At 40.6% G+C, this 15,434-nt stretch overlaps 1 protein-coding gene across 7 annotated transcripts in view; it reads right to left on the bottom strand.

The window, feature by feature from the left end:
- The window catches only part of XPNPEP3 (X-prolyl aminopeptidase 3), a 44,379-nt gene that overhangs the window by 2,796 nt on the left and 26,149 nt on the right, over positions 1-15,434 (bottom strand). For 5 of the 7 annotated variants that reach the window (XM_086402983.1, XM_086402986.1, XM_086402989.1 and 2 more), the window contains 5 exons: positions 13,788-13,850; positions 10,961-11,074; positions 5,916-6,001; positions 4,587-4,767; positions 3,396-3,516 (listed from right to left, as the gene is read on the bottom strand). In XM_086402983.1, coding sequence (XP_086259109.1) covers positions 3,396-3,516; positions 4,587-4,767; positions 5,916-6,001; positions 10,961-11,074; positions 13,788-13,850 — 565 coding nt within the window. The remainder of the gene's footprint in view (positions 1-3,395; positions 3,517-4,586; positions 4,768-5,915; positions 6,002-10,960; positions 11,075-13,787; positions 13,851-15,434) is intronic. The other 2 variants (XM_086402990.1, XM_086402985.1) reach the window with 1 other exon arrangement.

The raw sequence follows: 15,434 nt of genomic DNA, 5'->3' as shown, positions 1-15,434 counted from the left end.
ATAAACCGTCAAGACTTAAATTGAAGAAAGTAGGGAAAACCACTAGACCATTCAGGTATGACCTAAATCAAATCCCTTATGATTATACAGTGGAAGTGAGAAATAGATTTAAGGGCCTAGATCTGATAGATAGAGAGCCTGATGAACTATGGACGGAGGTTCGTGACATTGTATAGGAGACAGGGATCAAGACCATCCCCATGGAAAAGAAATGCAAAAAAGCAAAATGGCTGTCTGGGGAGGCCTTACAAATAGCTGTGAAAAGAAGAGAAGCAAAAAGCAAAGGAGAAAAGGAAAGATATAAGCATCTGAATGCAGAGTTCCAAAGAATAGCAAGAAGAGATAAGAAAGCCTTCCTCAGTGATCAATGCAAAGAAATAGAGGAAAACAACAGAATGGGAAAGACTAGAGATCTCTTCAAGAAAATTAGAGATACCAAGGGGACATTTCATGCAAAGATAGGCTCGATAAAGGACAGAAATGGTATGAACCTAACAGAAGCAGAAGATATTAAGAACAGGTGGCAAGAATACACAGAAGAAATGTACAAAAAAGATCTTCATGACCCAGATAATCACGATGGTGTGATCACTCACCTAGAGCCAGACATCCTGGAATGTGAAGTCAAGTGGACCTTAGAAAGCATCACTACGAACAAAGCCAGTGGAGGTGATGGAATTCCAGTTGAGCTATTTCAAATCCTAAAAGATGATGCTGTGAAAGTGCTGCACTCAATATGCCAGCAAATTTGGAAAACTCAGCAGTGGCCATAGGACTGGAAAAGGTCAGTTTTCATTCCAATCCCTAAGAAAGGCAATGCCAAAGAATGCTCAAACTACCGCACAATTGCACTTATCTCACACGCTAGTAAAGTAATGCTCAAAATTCTCCAAGCCAGGCTTCAGCAATATGTGAACCGTGAACTTCCTGATGTTCAAGCTGGTTTTAGAAAAGGCAGAGGAACCAGAGATCAAATTGCCAATATCCGCTGGATCATGGAAAAAGCAAGAGAGTTCCAGAAAAACAGCTATTTCTGCTTTATTGACTATGCCAAAGCCTTTGACTGTGTGGATCACAATAAACTGTGGAAAATTCTGAAAGAGATGGGAATACCTGCCTCTTGAGAAATCTGTATGCAGGTCAGGAAGCAACAGTTAGAACTGGATATGGAACAACAGACTGGTTTCAAATAGGAAAAGGAGTACATCAAGGCTGTATATTATCACCCTGCTTATTTAACTTATATGCAGAGTACATCATGAGAAACGCTGGACTGGAAGAAACACAAGCTGGAATCAAGATTGCCGGGAGAAATATCAATAATCTCAGATATGCAGATGACACCACCCTTATGGCAGAAAGTGAAGAGGAACTAAAAAGCCTCTTGATGAAAGTGAAAGTGGAGAGTGAAAAAGTTGGCTTAAAGCTCAACATTCAGAAAACGAAGATCATGGCATCCGGTCCCATCACTTCATGGGAAATAGATGGGGAAACAGTGGAAACAGTGTCAGACTTTATTTTTCTGGGCTCCAAAATCACTGCAGATGGTGATTCCAGCCATGAAATTAAGATGCTTACTCCTTGGAAGGAAAGTTATGACCAACCTAGATAGCATATTAAAAAGCAGAGACATTACTTTGCCAACAATGGTCCGTCTAGTCAAGGCTATGGTTTTTCCAGTGGTCATGTATGGATGTGAGAGTTGGACTGTGAAGAAGGCTGAGCGCCGAAGAATTGATGCTTTTGAACTGTGGTGTTGGAGAAGACTCTTGAGAGTCCCTTGGACTGAAAGGAGATCCAACCAGTCCATTCTGAAGGAGATCAGCCCTGGGATTTCTTTGGAAGGAATGATGCTGAAGCTAAAACTCCAGTATTTTGGCCACCTCATACGAAGAGTTGACTCACTGGAAAAGACTGATGCTGGGAGGGATTGGGGGCAGGAGGAGAAGGGGACGACAGAGGATGAGATGGCTGGATGGCATCACTGACTCGATGGACGTGAGTCTGAGTGAACTTCGGGAGTTGGTGATGGACAGGGAGGCCTGGCGTGCTGCGATTCATGGGGTCACAAAGAGTCGGACACGACTGAGCGACTGAACTGAACTGAACATTACTAGAACTATTATTGTAGTTATTTTTTGTTATTAGTCTACAAGATCTCTTCAACTACAATAATGTTGATCATGATTCTGTCATGTGCTAATGGCTCAAACAAGCCACTAAAGTTACTTTATGACTATGTCAATATATGCTGGGAACTAGTGGATTACATAAATGCATTCTTTCTTTGCTTAACAGTCCCTTGGAAGAAGGGCACTTTGCAAAAATAAGGACATACAGAATTTTATCATGTATTTAAAAAACACTTATTAGAGATTATTAGTCTCAACAACCAGAAGCTGCAGAAATACTGAAATAAGTCATAAATGTAACTGATACACATGATATAAAGAAGATAAAAGGAAGAGTTTAATGAACATCTGAAAAATTCTAAGGCCAAGTTTCCCTTTCTAATCATAACATCAGACAGATACCAGGTCTTTTCATTTTAAGAAACTGTAAATTTCCTGTTCTATACTCACAGATGCTGTTCTGTGATAAGAAAAGGATCAGCAAAGGAAAGTGTAGTCAAAGTCTAAGGAAGTGCCAACTTGATTGGACTAAATGGTAAACAAGGCCACAGATAGCAACATACGCCTGGGCTCAAAGTGGAGCTTAAAAGACGTGTCCCAGCTATAACTTACATAATTTAGATGTGAAAACACTTGAAATTTAAGACTGAGATCTGCTTTCATGACAGAAACAGCATCTGTGTTTAAAAGTAACTTGTAGTCTCCATCTTCACACTCCACCATGGCCACTACTTCTCTCCTGCCCCACGCCTACCATCATTCAAGCTGGGGAACCATCAGACTGCCCACTCTCTCTGAAGCCCAGGAGAAAGGGTCTGGATCCTGAAGAGTGGAACAATGCAGGCAGTTCCATGCAGTTTGCAGAGGAGCTGCAACTATGAACGTGAGGAATCTGAGAATCTCTGGAGGAAAGTGCCAGGGGTCCACAAGCATCAGCAGCCCACCACAAAAGGAAGACTAGTACAAACTGGTCCTGGCACAGGCAGGGTTAAAAGAGAGATTTATTTCTTAATATCTACTGATAGGAAGTACTCCCCATCTGTTGTTTATTGGAGAAGTCAAATTAAACAAATTGTGTGATGTTAAATAAACAAGCTCAAGGAGGATCTAAAATAAAGTTCCCTTCTATACTGGAGAGATTCATTTTCCTGTTTCTTCTAATTTAATTACATTGGTTCACATAAGAAGAAAGTGTTTACCCTTCTATCTAACACTAGGATTATGTGTCCCAGGGGATGGGAGGCTGTTGGCACCTCCCCTTACCTGGCTCCACGGTGATTACCATCCCGGGCTGGAGAGGGAGGGAGCGGGGCATGTCTGGAGTGTCGTGGACGTCCATCCCCAGGTAATGGCCAACATGATGCGGGCAGTATTTTCGAGCAGCCTGGAAATGATATGACCACAGTGTTATCAGAGCAATGACCCTTAAGGGAGAAGTTGGGCCTGTGTAAATCCACGAGATACGTGTCAATACTGCCCCCTGCCCTTAGCTCTGCCGCCTGTGTCATCTATCCCTGGGCTAATGCTTAAGAGACTGAAAACTGCTACCTCTTGTGTGTAATTCTGCCAATGGCATTCTATTAATAACTAATCCACATTTCTGTTCCTACCATTTCATACTACACACATGCTAACTGGGGTCGCCCCAGCAATGACAACGGCAGGTGAAAATTTCTCTTCTGGGGGGGAGGGAGATAATTATGTTAGAACAGTTCTTTTTCCAGCATGCACACATCCCTCTCAGGGAGCCTTCTCTGGAGACCCTAAGTATCTCACAGCAGCTTGTGGGGTAGGTAGGAAATGTCATACAACATAGTAATTATGAGGCATTTACCAACCTGGGTACTTCTGTCCGTTAATTAAAGATTTGTTGGCATGAACAGGAGGAATTACAGCTTCTTCCTTACTGATAAAAGAAGCCCTGGCAGTCTAACTTGGAGATAAGAGATACCTTACTGGTCTGTCTGGCTTGACCACCTGGCATCTTAATTTAAAACTGAGTCTTTAAAGTTTTCTTCAACACCATCATACTTTGGATGCAGATGAAGTTCACTAAAGACATGGCAAGTGAGAATACTGTTAAAAGTCTCAACAATGTTACTGAAGCCACACACACCTTCACCCTTTGACCCCCACTTTTTCAAAATCATTAAAAAAGAATTAAAGAGTTAACCTCTCCTCCCTTTTATGTCCTTTCCCACCTTGTCTACACCGGACTTCATTTTATGTTTTCTGAAGATTGAGCTAGTCACACAGTATGCAATGAACTGCATGTGCTGCCATCTTCTGGGAGAAAGAAGTACTGTGCCTTTTGTTTTAATCTATGTTCAAAAAAGTCCCTCTTACAGCAGAATCACAAACTCCCATTTCTAAATCGAATTAGCTTTACATAGGATAAAGCCCAAGCAGCATGTCAGGTGTTCTTAAGAACTGGGATTGAAGGAAGTGAAATACCTTGAAGGGATTCTTCTCCTTAATGTTCTTCGTGATCCCCAGCTCCTTTAGCTTCTGGCTTATCAACGTCAGCATCATGCTGTAGACGTTCTCCAAGCTGGTTCCAGGGCAACAGAGGGTCAGACAATCTCTCTGGACTTCGAGAACAGCTTCATACAGCTCTGCCTGAGGTGCCGTGAACCTGGCGACAGGGAAATCCAAGAACGAGAATTTGGAACTGCCTGATATTGCAGGAAGTTTTCTTCTAAGTTTGATTAGAAAAACTCTCTCAACGGTCAGCAGATAGACATGGTGAAGTAAGAAGATGCACCCAGCCATGAATGCAGTTAGAGGGCCAGATCAGGCTTAACCTTGATCCTTCCCATTTTTTTTAACCATTAAAAAAACACAAATACAAACAATACCAACCAGTCAGCCAACCAATCAACCAAATAAAAAAACAGTCTAAAGATCTACTTCTTACAGGCAAAGTAGATGTCATGGGATAAACTAGTCAATACTTTGGCTACTAGTAACTTACTAGTTTCTGCGTGTCTTTAGAAGAATCATTTTTTTAGCAGTAATGGAGGAAAACTCTAACCACTTACATCTTACCCATTATAGCTCTTCTTTCAAGGACAGACTTACAGCTGCAGTTTCTGCCAGCTTTTAGAAAGCTCTCTGGTGTCTTCAAATACTTGTTTTTATTTTTCTTTTTTGTTTTTGGTTGCACCGGGTCTTTGTTGCTGCAGGCTGGCTTTCTCTAGTTGTAGAGTGGCGGCTACCTTGTTGTGGTGTGCAGGCTTCTCATTGCGGTGGCTTCTCTTCTTGTGGAGTGCAGGCGCCAGGCGCACGGGCTTCAGTAATTGCAGCACGCAGGCTCACTAGCTGTGGTGCACAGCTTTAGCTGCTCCATAGCATGTGGAATCTTCCCGGACCAGAGCTCAAACCTGTGTGCCCTGCACTGGCAGGTGGATTCTTATCCACTGTACCACCAGAGAAGTTCTAAATGCTATGTTTAATATTTTGTCCAGATTCTATAATTATTATCTGTGGAGGGTTAACCTAGCCAAACTATTCTACCAAAACCTAAATATTATTTTTGCAATCAGAAAGTAAAAACTTTAAATTTATTTTTTTTAAAGTGTGTGCACATGTTAACTAGGTGTCTTTACGTGCCTCGTCCTATGATATGATGAATAAAGCAGTCTCAGAAAAGAATCAGGGGCTTTGTAAAGGCAGTTAACCTGAGCTGGAGGGACCCTGTATATTTCTTTAGTCCTTTATTCCAAACATACCCATTTTCTAACTCATATTCCTAAGAAGCGGTGGGATCTGTAGCAGCCCTACCTGCCATTGACGGGCCAGGTACGAGTGATGTCACTCACGTAGCAGGAAGACTCACAGCCTCCATCCAACAGCACCATCTCCCCATCCTGGAGCAAGAATAAGACAGGTAAACAAAGGTGACTTTATGACTGTCAGTTGTATCTTCTAACTTAAACTCTTTATGCCTTTCATTAAGAAAAAAAAAAGTTCCAATTTAAAGGAGACTAATCTCTGGTTCCTTCTCACAAGAAACACCATCTAAGTGTTTCATATGAATTCACGTTGGCTCAAGAAAGACGGCACTACTGAGTGGTTAAGTGTGTTGGCTCTGGAATCATAGTGCTTGGGTTTGAATTACTAGATGCGAATATTAGCAAATCATAAATGTTACCTCTGTCACTATTAGTTAAAAAAAAAAAAACCTATGTAAGTTGGTATCCAAGGCCTTTATTCACATATAACTTACCCATTTAACTTTAGAATGTTACTCCCTCTTTTGCTCTCCATCAAAACATATGGTGGGAGCAAAAAAAAGAAAAAAAAAACATTTTGCGTAAATCTCTGTTTTACCACTTGTCACGTTATATTGCAATTTTCTCTTTATGCCTTTGAAGACAGGCCATATCTCATTCATATCTAAATAAGCACAGAACTTGGCACACAGTAGAATAATGGTCAGATAAATACATATATAATAATTATAAGAAGAATGAATGTGGTTTTTATTTCTGGCAAAATACAGAATAAATTTTAGAAAACAACTCAGTTCTGGATAAAAATATATTCTATGAAATGCTGACATTACATCATGTAAGATGTCTTAAAGACTTTTTTCCTTGAATAAAGATAGCCCAGAACTGAAACTAGCGCTGGGAGTGAGTATTACAGTATATAAGGTAAGTATTACAGTATATAGGAAAGAAAGTGTCTGCAGAGTGGGCAAGATGAGCAGGAGATTCCTTCAGTAACCCAGGACATTCACAGGGGTAACAGACCCTGGGGCATCAGGACCCACTTCACTTCTGACAAAGGCATATGCAAATAATATTTAGAGGAAATGGCCCCCAAATTTGGGACCGCACAATTTCCCCAAAATAACAACAAGCAAACATGAGCTCACAACCAGATGCTGTCACGGTCAAGCACGTGAGGCAGTAGGTCACGGTCAGTGAGACTCAGCAGGACCAACAAATACCAAATTCAGATCTTCCAGAATTCCAGGTAATGGAATTATCTGGAATTCATGACAGGATTGCTGTCATGAAATGTTTAAAGAGATACAGAATGGAATCACAAAGGTTAACAAGCAACAAGCGACAACTAAAAAATAACCATGTGGATTTGAAAGGAATGGAGATAAAAATTACTTTTGAAATAAAATACTATGTGTATGGCTGAAGGCGTAGGTTAGACAAATGAAAAAATGTAGTTTCCTAGAAGACAGACCTACCAAAAACCCCTAGAATATGACAGAGACAAAGCCAACGTAAACATGAAAGAAAAGTTAGCTTACTGAAAACAGAAAAGAGGTTTAACCTATTAACATATCTAACTGAAGTCCTTGAAGGAGTGAGCAGAGAGACATAGAAGAGATGATATCTAAAGAAATGTCTGAGCATTTCCTAGAACTGATAAAGACACAAATCTACAGATTCAGGAACCAGAAGGTATCATAATGAGACATGTAAAAATAAATTTGTACTTAGAAATACAATAAAACTGAGAAATACCAAAGAAAAAGAAATCTTAATGTAGCAAAAAGAAATTTCCCAAAGTAAAATAATAATTATTTTCTTTTCTAAGATCAGCAACACTGAAAGTCAGAAAAGAGAGTAAAAATATATTAAAACTGATGACTAAAAATAACTGTCAATCTAGGATGGTTTTCTCAGCATAGCCATTTTTCAAGAATGAGAATGAAATAAAGCTGCTCTGGCTAAACGAAAGTGGAACAAGTTTATCGGCTATATACCTTCATCTAAAGGATGCTGAGGTGGAAGGAAGGTGACCCCAGAAAGGCCGGCTAAGAGGTAAGAAGGGAAGATGAACACGCAGGTAGGTTTGTTTCAAGCCTCTGCCGTGACCTATTCCTGACAGCTGCATGCCGCTGTGGTAAGCCCTGAGGCAGAACTACGCGCAGCCTGCGGTCTCTCTGACCACAACTGTGCCAGGCTCCTACTAGCCAGTCAACAGCAGAGCCCTTCCAATACCGGGCGTTTCTCATGGCTTGTTGATAACCTTGCCCGCTAACTTGAATTGAAAACTTTTAGATAACCAAAGCTAGACTATGACCTATAGGTTTTCGACCATTTCCCCTTATTTCTTACTTGCTCTAATAACAGCAATATGTCTTCTCGCCTTATAAAGCTAGATTTGTGCTTATTCTCTAGTTTTTCAAGAATGAATACTATATTGTTTAGACACAGGTACCCTGGTGGTAAAACTATGAAGAAAAACCAAAAAATGGTTAAAATAAGAGTTAGGATGATAGGAGACAGAAAGGGAGATGTGCATGTGATTGCCTAGAAACTTCTAAGGTTCAAGCAGTGTTCTTCTTATCCTTGATGGTGGATACATGGTTGTTCATTTTATTATTATTTTAAACAGTACATTACATTTATTGTTTATAACATATGATAAATATGACAACTTTAAGAAAATACATGGAATGTAATGAAAGTGAAATATTAATTCTTAAATAATCATAATTAGAAAAGAAAAAAGGATGAAAATTAACGAATTTAGGGAATTCCCTGGTGGTCCCGCGGTTAGGACCAGGTGCTTTCAATGCCCAGGTTTGATGCCTGGGGGACTAAGATCCTATAAGTCACATGTCACAGTTAAAAAAAAAGAGTTTAGCACCTAATTTAAGAAGCTAGAAAAAGAACAAGAGAATGAACATAAAGAGCAGAAGAGTAAAATTAACGAAGGCCAGGACACAGTGTGGTAAGATAATAAGCAAAGACAAAATAGCATTAATATATGTGAAGTTGACTTTAACAGACTAATAAAAACCCACAAGCCTCTGCTGAGATTTCTTTGCACAGATCTTAAGTGTACAGACCTAAGTTTTGTCAAATCTATATACCCAGGTAACTATATGCTCATGCTCTGACCCAGGCAACGCCCCATCAGAAGCAACCACTGATCTGATTTCTAGCACCACAGATGAGTTTTGCTTATTCCAGAACTCCATATGAACATATGAATAGAATCATATAGTTTGCAATTTTTTTCTTTGGAGGTCATTTGTGCTCTTGGTAGTGCTGTGGTTTGCTCCTTTTTCTTAAGGATATACCACATGGCAACGTCCTCATCTAACATCCTAGTTACAAACTGGCTATCAACATTCTTGTACAGGGCATTTTGGGGGTATATGTTTTAATTTTTCTTGGAAAAGTACCTACAAAAGAAATTGCTGGTTCATAGGGATATGTACATTTACTTTTAAATAAACTGTCTATTAAGATTTATTAGAAAAAAAGAGAAGGCAAAAATAGTTCAAGACTGTAAAAAGGTACATAAAGGAAAACAAAAAACAAAAGGAAAGAAAAAGAACGTAAACGTGTAAATAATTCCAAACACAAAAGATTAAAACGTAAGATAATTCTATGAATAATTTTAAAAACTTGGTCAAAATGCTAGAAAAATATAATCTACAACACTGTTTCAGGAAGAATGGAAATATAAATTGATAAAATCACTTTGGGAATGTCTGGCAGTTTCTTTTTTTTTTTTGGTCTCACTGCGTGGCATGCAGAACTTTCTCAATCAGGGATCAAACATGAGCCCCTTGCAATGGAAACGCAGAGTTTAAACCACTGGACCACCAGGGATGTCCTAGGCATTATCTACCAAAGTTGCAAATATGCATACCCTGCTGCTGCTGCTGCTAAGTCCCTTCAGTCGTGTCTGACTCTGTGCGACCCCATAGACGGCAGCCCACCAGGCTCCCCTGTCCCTGGGATGCACACCCTATGACTCAGCACCTCCACTATCAGGTGAAGTTCCTTAGCAACCTTGATAACTTGTGCCACAAGAGAAGATGCTTAACTTCATTGGTAATAGAGGCAATGGAAATTAAGACCACAATGAGACCACACTGTCTTATTCCAACGAAAATGATAGAAATTAAGAAGTTTGATAATAGCAAGAGATAGAGAGAATACGGTCAACAGAATTAATTATACATATATGCTGGTAGGAGTGTGAACAGATACAAATACATGAGGAAAAAAATTATTTTATCCTGCTTGAGTAAAAAGAAAAGTTAAGCTCCCAAAACTACATATAGCAGTATGTAATTTTCATATAGTTCATAAAGAGGCAGAACTAATTGTTTGGGGAATCATGTCTATATGATACAACTATTTTTTTAAAAAACCCAAGAGAATGACAAACAGGAATTTAGGATACTGCTTAGTGACCTTTGGGAAGGAGGCTGTGGGATGGCAGAGCTTGAGGGTATGTAAGCAGATTGAACATACTGGCAATGTTCTTGAGTTGAGTCATTGGTTCACAGGTATTCATTAGAAAAAAAATGTATAATTTACATGTTTGCTATATTCATTTTTTTTAATTTACTGTAAATTTAAGTAGATAATTAAAAGTAGACTTAATAAAGGAATACAAGACTCTTTACTTATAAATCACTTGGGAAGAAAAACCATAAAATATAAGTTCCCTCATAGCTAATAGGCTATTGGTAAAATCTGCCTGCTCCCAAAATAAGCTTGGCCTGTTGTTGGCACAAGACTTCAGTGAAGAAGTTTAACCACATGAAATGAGCAAAGGATTTAGACTAGAACAGTTGGCTCGGCATTAATGAGTTACCGAAAGTGTCTTTTCCTCTTCTGTTAAACAGGCATGTTAATAACTGCTCCTATCTCACAGTGCTAATGTGAGGATCAAAGGATAGCATGTCTGTAAAAGCATTTTATAAACAAAGGGTTTTATAAACGGCAGTTAGCTTGTGAAAGCTGAAGGCTAGGGGGCTGTGAGGCTACAGCTGTTTCCTACTAAGGCACCTGAACCCAGGGGTGGTAGCCTGAAGGCCATCTACGTACCTTGATGAGCTGATTGTTCTTTACATAGTGCAAAGTGTTTGACCGGTTACCTCCAGCAACCACAGGTGGGTAAGCTAAGATGTCTGCACCACGGGCCCGGCATTCAAACTCAAACTGAAAAACAGCAGCAAAGTATGACAATACAGGATGGAAGAAAGGATTTCCTTAAGGCTGCCCTAGCCTAGTCTCTCTGAACAGCCCACACCTCCATCCAAGTACGTAAGTCAATAGCGGAAAACGATTCATCACATTTTTTAACCAAAGTTTTATGATATAATTTCAGTCCATTTCTTTTATTCTCACCCCAATACTGTCATTCAACTCTATTACTACATCTGTTCTTTTCTTCCAAGTGCTCTAACTTTCCTATGATTTTCAAAGAGTTAAGTCCTGAAGAGAGCACAGAAAACTTATGATCAGGCTGAGTACAGAGATATAGTCTAGATACTTTACATGTTACTTTTTCTTTCTTATTTAGGTAAACACTGGAATATAGCTTGCATTTTTAACAACAGCTCTAAATTACCAATTTCAACCTTCCAAATAGCTACCAACCTACATGCTCTGGAAATTTGAAAAAGGATGCTGCTGCTGCTGCTAAGTCGCTTTTCAGTCGTGTCCGACTCTGTGCGACCCCACAGACGGCAGCCCACCAGGCTCCTCTGTCCCTGGGATTCTCCAGGCAAGAACACTGGAGTGGGTTGCCATTTCCTTCTCCAATGCATGAAAGTGAAAAGTGAAAGTGAAGTCGCTCAGTTGTGTCCGACTCTTAGCGACCCCATGGACTGCAGCCTACCAGGCTCCTCCGTCCATGGGATTTTCCAGGCAAGAGTACTGGAGTGGGGTGCCATTGCCTTCTCTGGAAAAAGGATACTAGGTAAATGGTAAATTCTAATTTTGCTATGTCCTAGGATGAAGCTGGAGGCTGGTTCGTATCTGCTACTATCCACAGAACCACCTCAAATTCTCTGCTTTTACATTTACCTAAACACTATGATTCTTATTAACTCCCTCTTGTGAAAGTCCTTCCTTCTTTATCTGTTCTTTTCAATTTTCTCCATTTAATTGTGAAAGAAAGTAAAAGTAGCTCAGTTGTGTTCGACTCTTTGTGACCTCATGGAATAGTTCATGGAATTCTCCAGGCCAGAATACTGGAGTGGGTAGCCGTTCCCTTCTCCAGGGGACCTTCCCAACCCAGGGATCAAACCCAGGTCTCCCACATTGCAGGCAGATTCTTTACCAGCTGAGCCACCAGGGAAGCCCAAGAATACTGGAGTGGGTAGCCTACCTCTTCTCCAGCAGATCTTCCTGACCCAGGAATTGAACCGGGGTCTCCTACATTGCAGGCGGATTCTTTACCGTCTGAGCTACCAGGGTAGCACTACATATTTTAGATTCATTTAATAAATTACCAGTGACATTTAAGAACCAAATCTGTTGGGGGCCAGCGTTAGGTACTCCGCCCATGGCAAAGGTCATGAGGAAGGAGGCTCGACATACGTAAAGGCGGGATCAAGCCTCAGGAGTCCCCCTGGAAATCCTTGAGCATCTACCCCCATAACCAGAGCCTGCCTACTTTACTACTTTGTGCTCTCCCCTACACCTCTGACTTTACGGGGGGCTGTCTCCCACCACCTCTTTCGGAGAAGGAGTTAACTTAGAGCTCCAGTTAATAATAATTCCTGGACATGATAGGAGTGTTTCAACCTACAAACTCCTCTGAAGGTTCTCTAGCCTGCCTGACGGGCTTGTCCGGCCACATGTGATTGCTCACAGCTTCCCAACCGTGAGAGGCATGAGATGCTTTAAACCTTCTAAAAACAGGTTCCTTAGAAAAGTTAGAAAACTATTAGTATAATGGGCTGATTAGAAATTGTATTGGTGAAGGGTTTTTCATTTGTTGAGCCAATGTTTGTTGCTAAGTCTCCACATCCCCTGCCCTTACACACATTAATGAATATATAGAAGAAATAAGTATTAACCTTTGATATTAATCACGTTAGACCTTAGGCTAAGTAAATTCTTTCCTTAACTAAAACCCACTACACCCTCACCCTATAGGAATGTAACTTTATTTGGGTGGCGTCTGTTTTAAGAATAATCACCCTTGGAGAAAAAAGTGTTCTGGTTGACTGACCACTGTCACAAGGAGAGGGTCGTAAATTGTCAGCAGGCCCCCCTGGCCAGAAGATGATGTAACACCCCTAAGACCTCTGTATACATTTGTGTGAAGCACCTGACTTTAATAAAAATCAGGACTGCTGTCCCCACGTGACTTTTGTATAACATCTCAGTGTATAAAAGTAGACCATGGAAAATAAAGAATTGGGATCAGTTCCTCGAAAGACTGGTCTCCCCATGTCTCTCTCTCTCTCTCTCACTCTGGCTGAGTCTCCATCTGGAGCGCGGAACCCGCCATGCTTACTAACTATGCCTGGGCTTCTAAGATCCGACCGGGGAGGCCTCAGTGTCTCCTCTCCTTCGGGAGAATGGAAGGACGCCTGCGGCCTACGTAAGTGGTGCAAGCTTCTTGTCTTGAAGTTTTATTGGTCTCCCGCGTAAACCAAGCTACTCAGCCTCTTTTCTCCACTGAATTTTCCTACTGAGCTATCCTCATTCTATTACTTTTTATATCTTTGATGAATATTTAAATAGTCGCCTAAGCCGTCTCCCCTTCGAATACCCTGGATCAGCCGGGGCTGGACCCCGGCACAAATCCTCTTCATGGATACCCTAGTCATGTCCATGAAAGCCAACTGGATGCCATATGCAAATCAAGAAAGTACATTTGCCTCTGACAAAACCTCGCCAGGCATTTGAAGCTCACCTTAGCATACAGAAAGCCTTCTTCCACAGGGGCTTTACTGGCAAACATGGTCTCTATAAAAGCCTGCAAAGAGAATGAAGGAAGAAAAGAACATAGTCCCATTTTAACTACGTTGCTTATCCAAACATTCAAAATACTGGAGCTCAAATGAAAAACACAGTTCTCCCCAACTTTGTTGACCTGAAGTTACGGCTTTGTGAGCACGATAATATTTTCCAAAGGGAAAAATATTGCTTTCTGGAATAGCTGGCTGATGACAGACTTAGTGGAAGGGCATTCAACCTTCCCAGTTAGAATATACACTGTATGCTAGAATAAGCGGCAGGGAAACACATTTGTCATTTATCTTTCAAATGCTTCCACAGCCTTAGAATATATGCAATTATGGATGGACTCATCTCCAACCTTGGCACTATCAACATTTTGGGCCAGGTTCTTCTTTATTTGGGGGCTATCCTGTTCCATGTAGGATGACAGTAGCATTCCCTAACTGTGATAATTAGATGTTGCCAAATGTCCCCTAGGGAACACAAAACTGCCCCCGGTTGAGAACCACCAGCCTACAATATAAGTAATTTAATTACTGGATTGGCTAATAAGTTCATTCAGATTTTTCTGTAACATCTTACACAATGTGCCTTTGTTTTCATTTTGTTTTAGCTCCATTCCCCTCAAATCTTGCTTTTATTCAACTCTACCATGATTTTATGCTCTCTTGTATTTTATGTATCCATGTAAGCTAATCAAAATCCTTTTTGAAACGAGGTCCAGTGAGGAATTACAGACATGGATGTTTACAAAGACAGAAAACATACACATGTATAGTGTGGCTATCACAGAGAATTCCTGGGTTGGCCAAATAGTTTGTTCAGGTTTTTCTGTAAGATTCTTTTTTTTTTTTTAACCCTTTTCTTATTGTAACTATTCTTAAGGAAAACTATTTTGCCCAAATATCAAAAGTCTTACAGAAACAGTCTAGATTAGAATGTTGGGAATCCTGAAGGAATATAATCACTGGTAGCTAGAAGTTGTTTATTAAGAAAAATAAGGGCAAATTCTCTGTTGTCATTACTAAATTGGTAGATTATAAAGGAATTACCAGACTTAATACTTCTAAGACGGCTTCCCTGTGGCTCAGACAGTAAAGAACCCACCTGCGATGTGGGAGACCCAGATTCGATCCCTGGGTTGGGAAGATCCCCTGGAGAAGGGAATGGCAACCTACTCCAGTATTCTTGCCTGGAGAATCCCATGGACGGAGGAGTCTGACAGACTACAGTCCATGGGGTCGCAGAGCTGGACATAACTGAGTGACTGACACTTCCACTTTCTTTTAATACTTCTAAATTTTAGGACAACATTGCCTAGCACTGACCCTGGTCAAGGTCTGAAACATGTTGGTTAATAGTGCTGAGAGGAGTTCCCAAGCAGTCTGTTATCAGCTTATCAGTATTGATAACAGTGAAATTAACGGTTTGTTCTTGGATTCCCTGGGACCTCTGAAGGGCTTTGCTGCTTCATAGCAGGAATATACCAACACAATCAAAACCCTAGGATTCCTAGCTGAGATTCCTGGGGCTGCCTGGTTCTGAGGTGTTCTATGTGTGTATCTGTGGTTCCAGAGCCTCCGAGAAAATGCATCTTCCC

This window comes from Bos grunniens, chromosome 5 (assembly GCF_055505025.1).
Source record: "Bos grunniens cultivar Pamir isolate PY7600 chromosome 5, Bosgru_T2T1.0, whole genome shotgun sequence".
In the NCBI taxonomy this organism is placed as follows: domain Eukaryota; kingdom Metazoa; phylum Chordata; class Mammalia; order Artiodactyla; family Bovidae; genus Bos; species Bos grunniens.
Note: the sequence above shows the minus strand (reverse complement) of the source record. Positions and strands in the feature narration are given on the sequence as shown.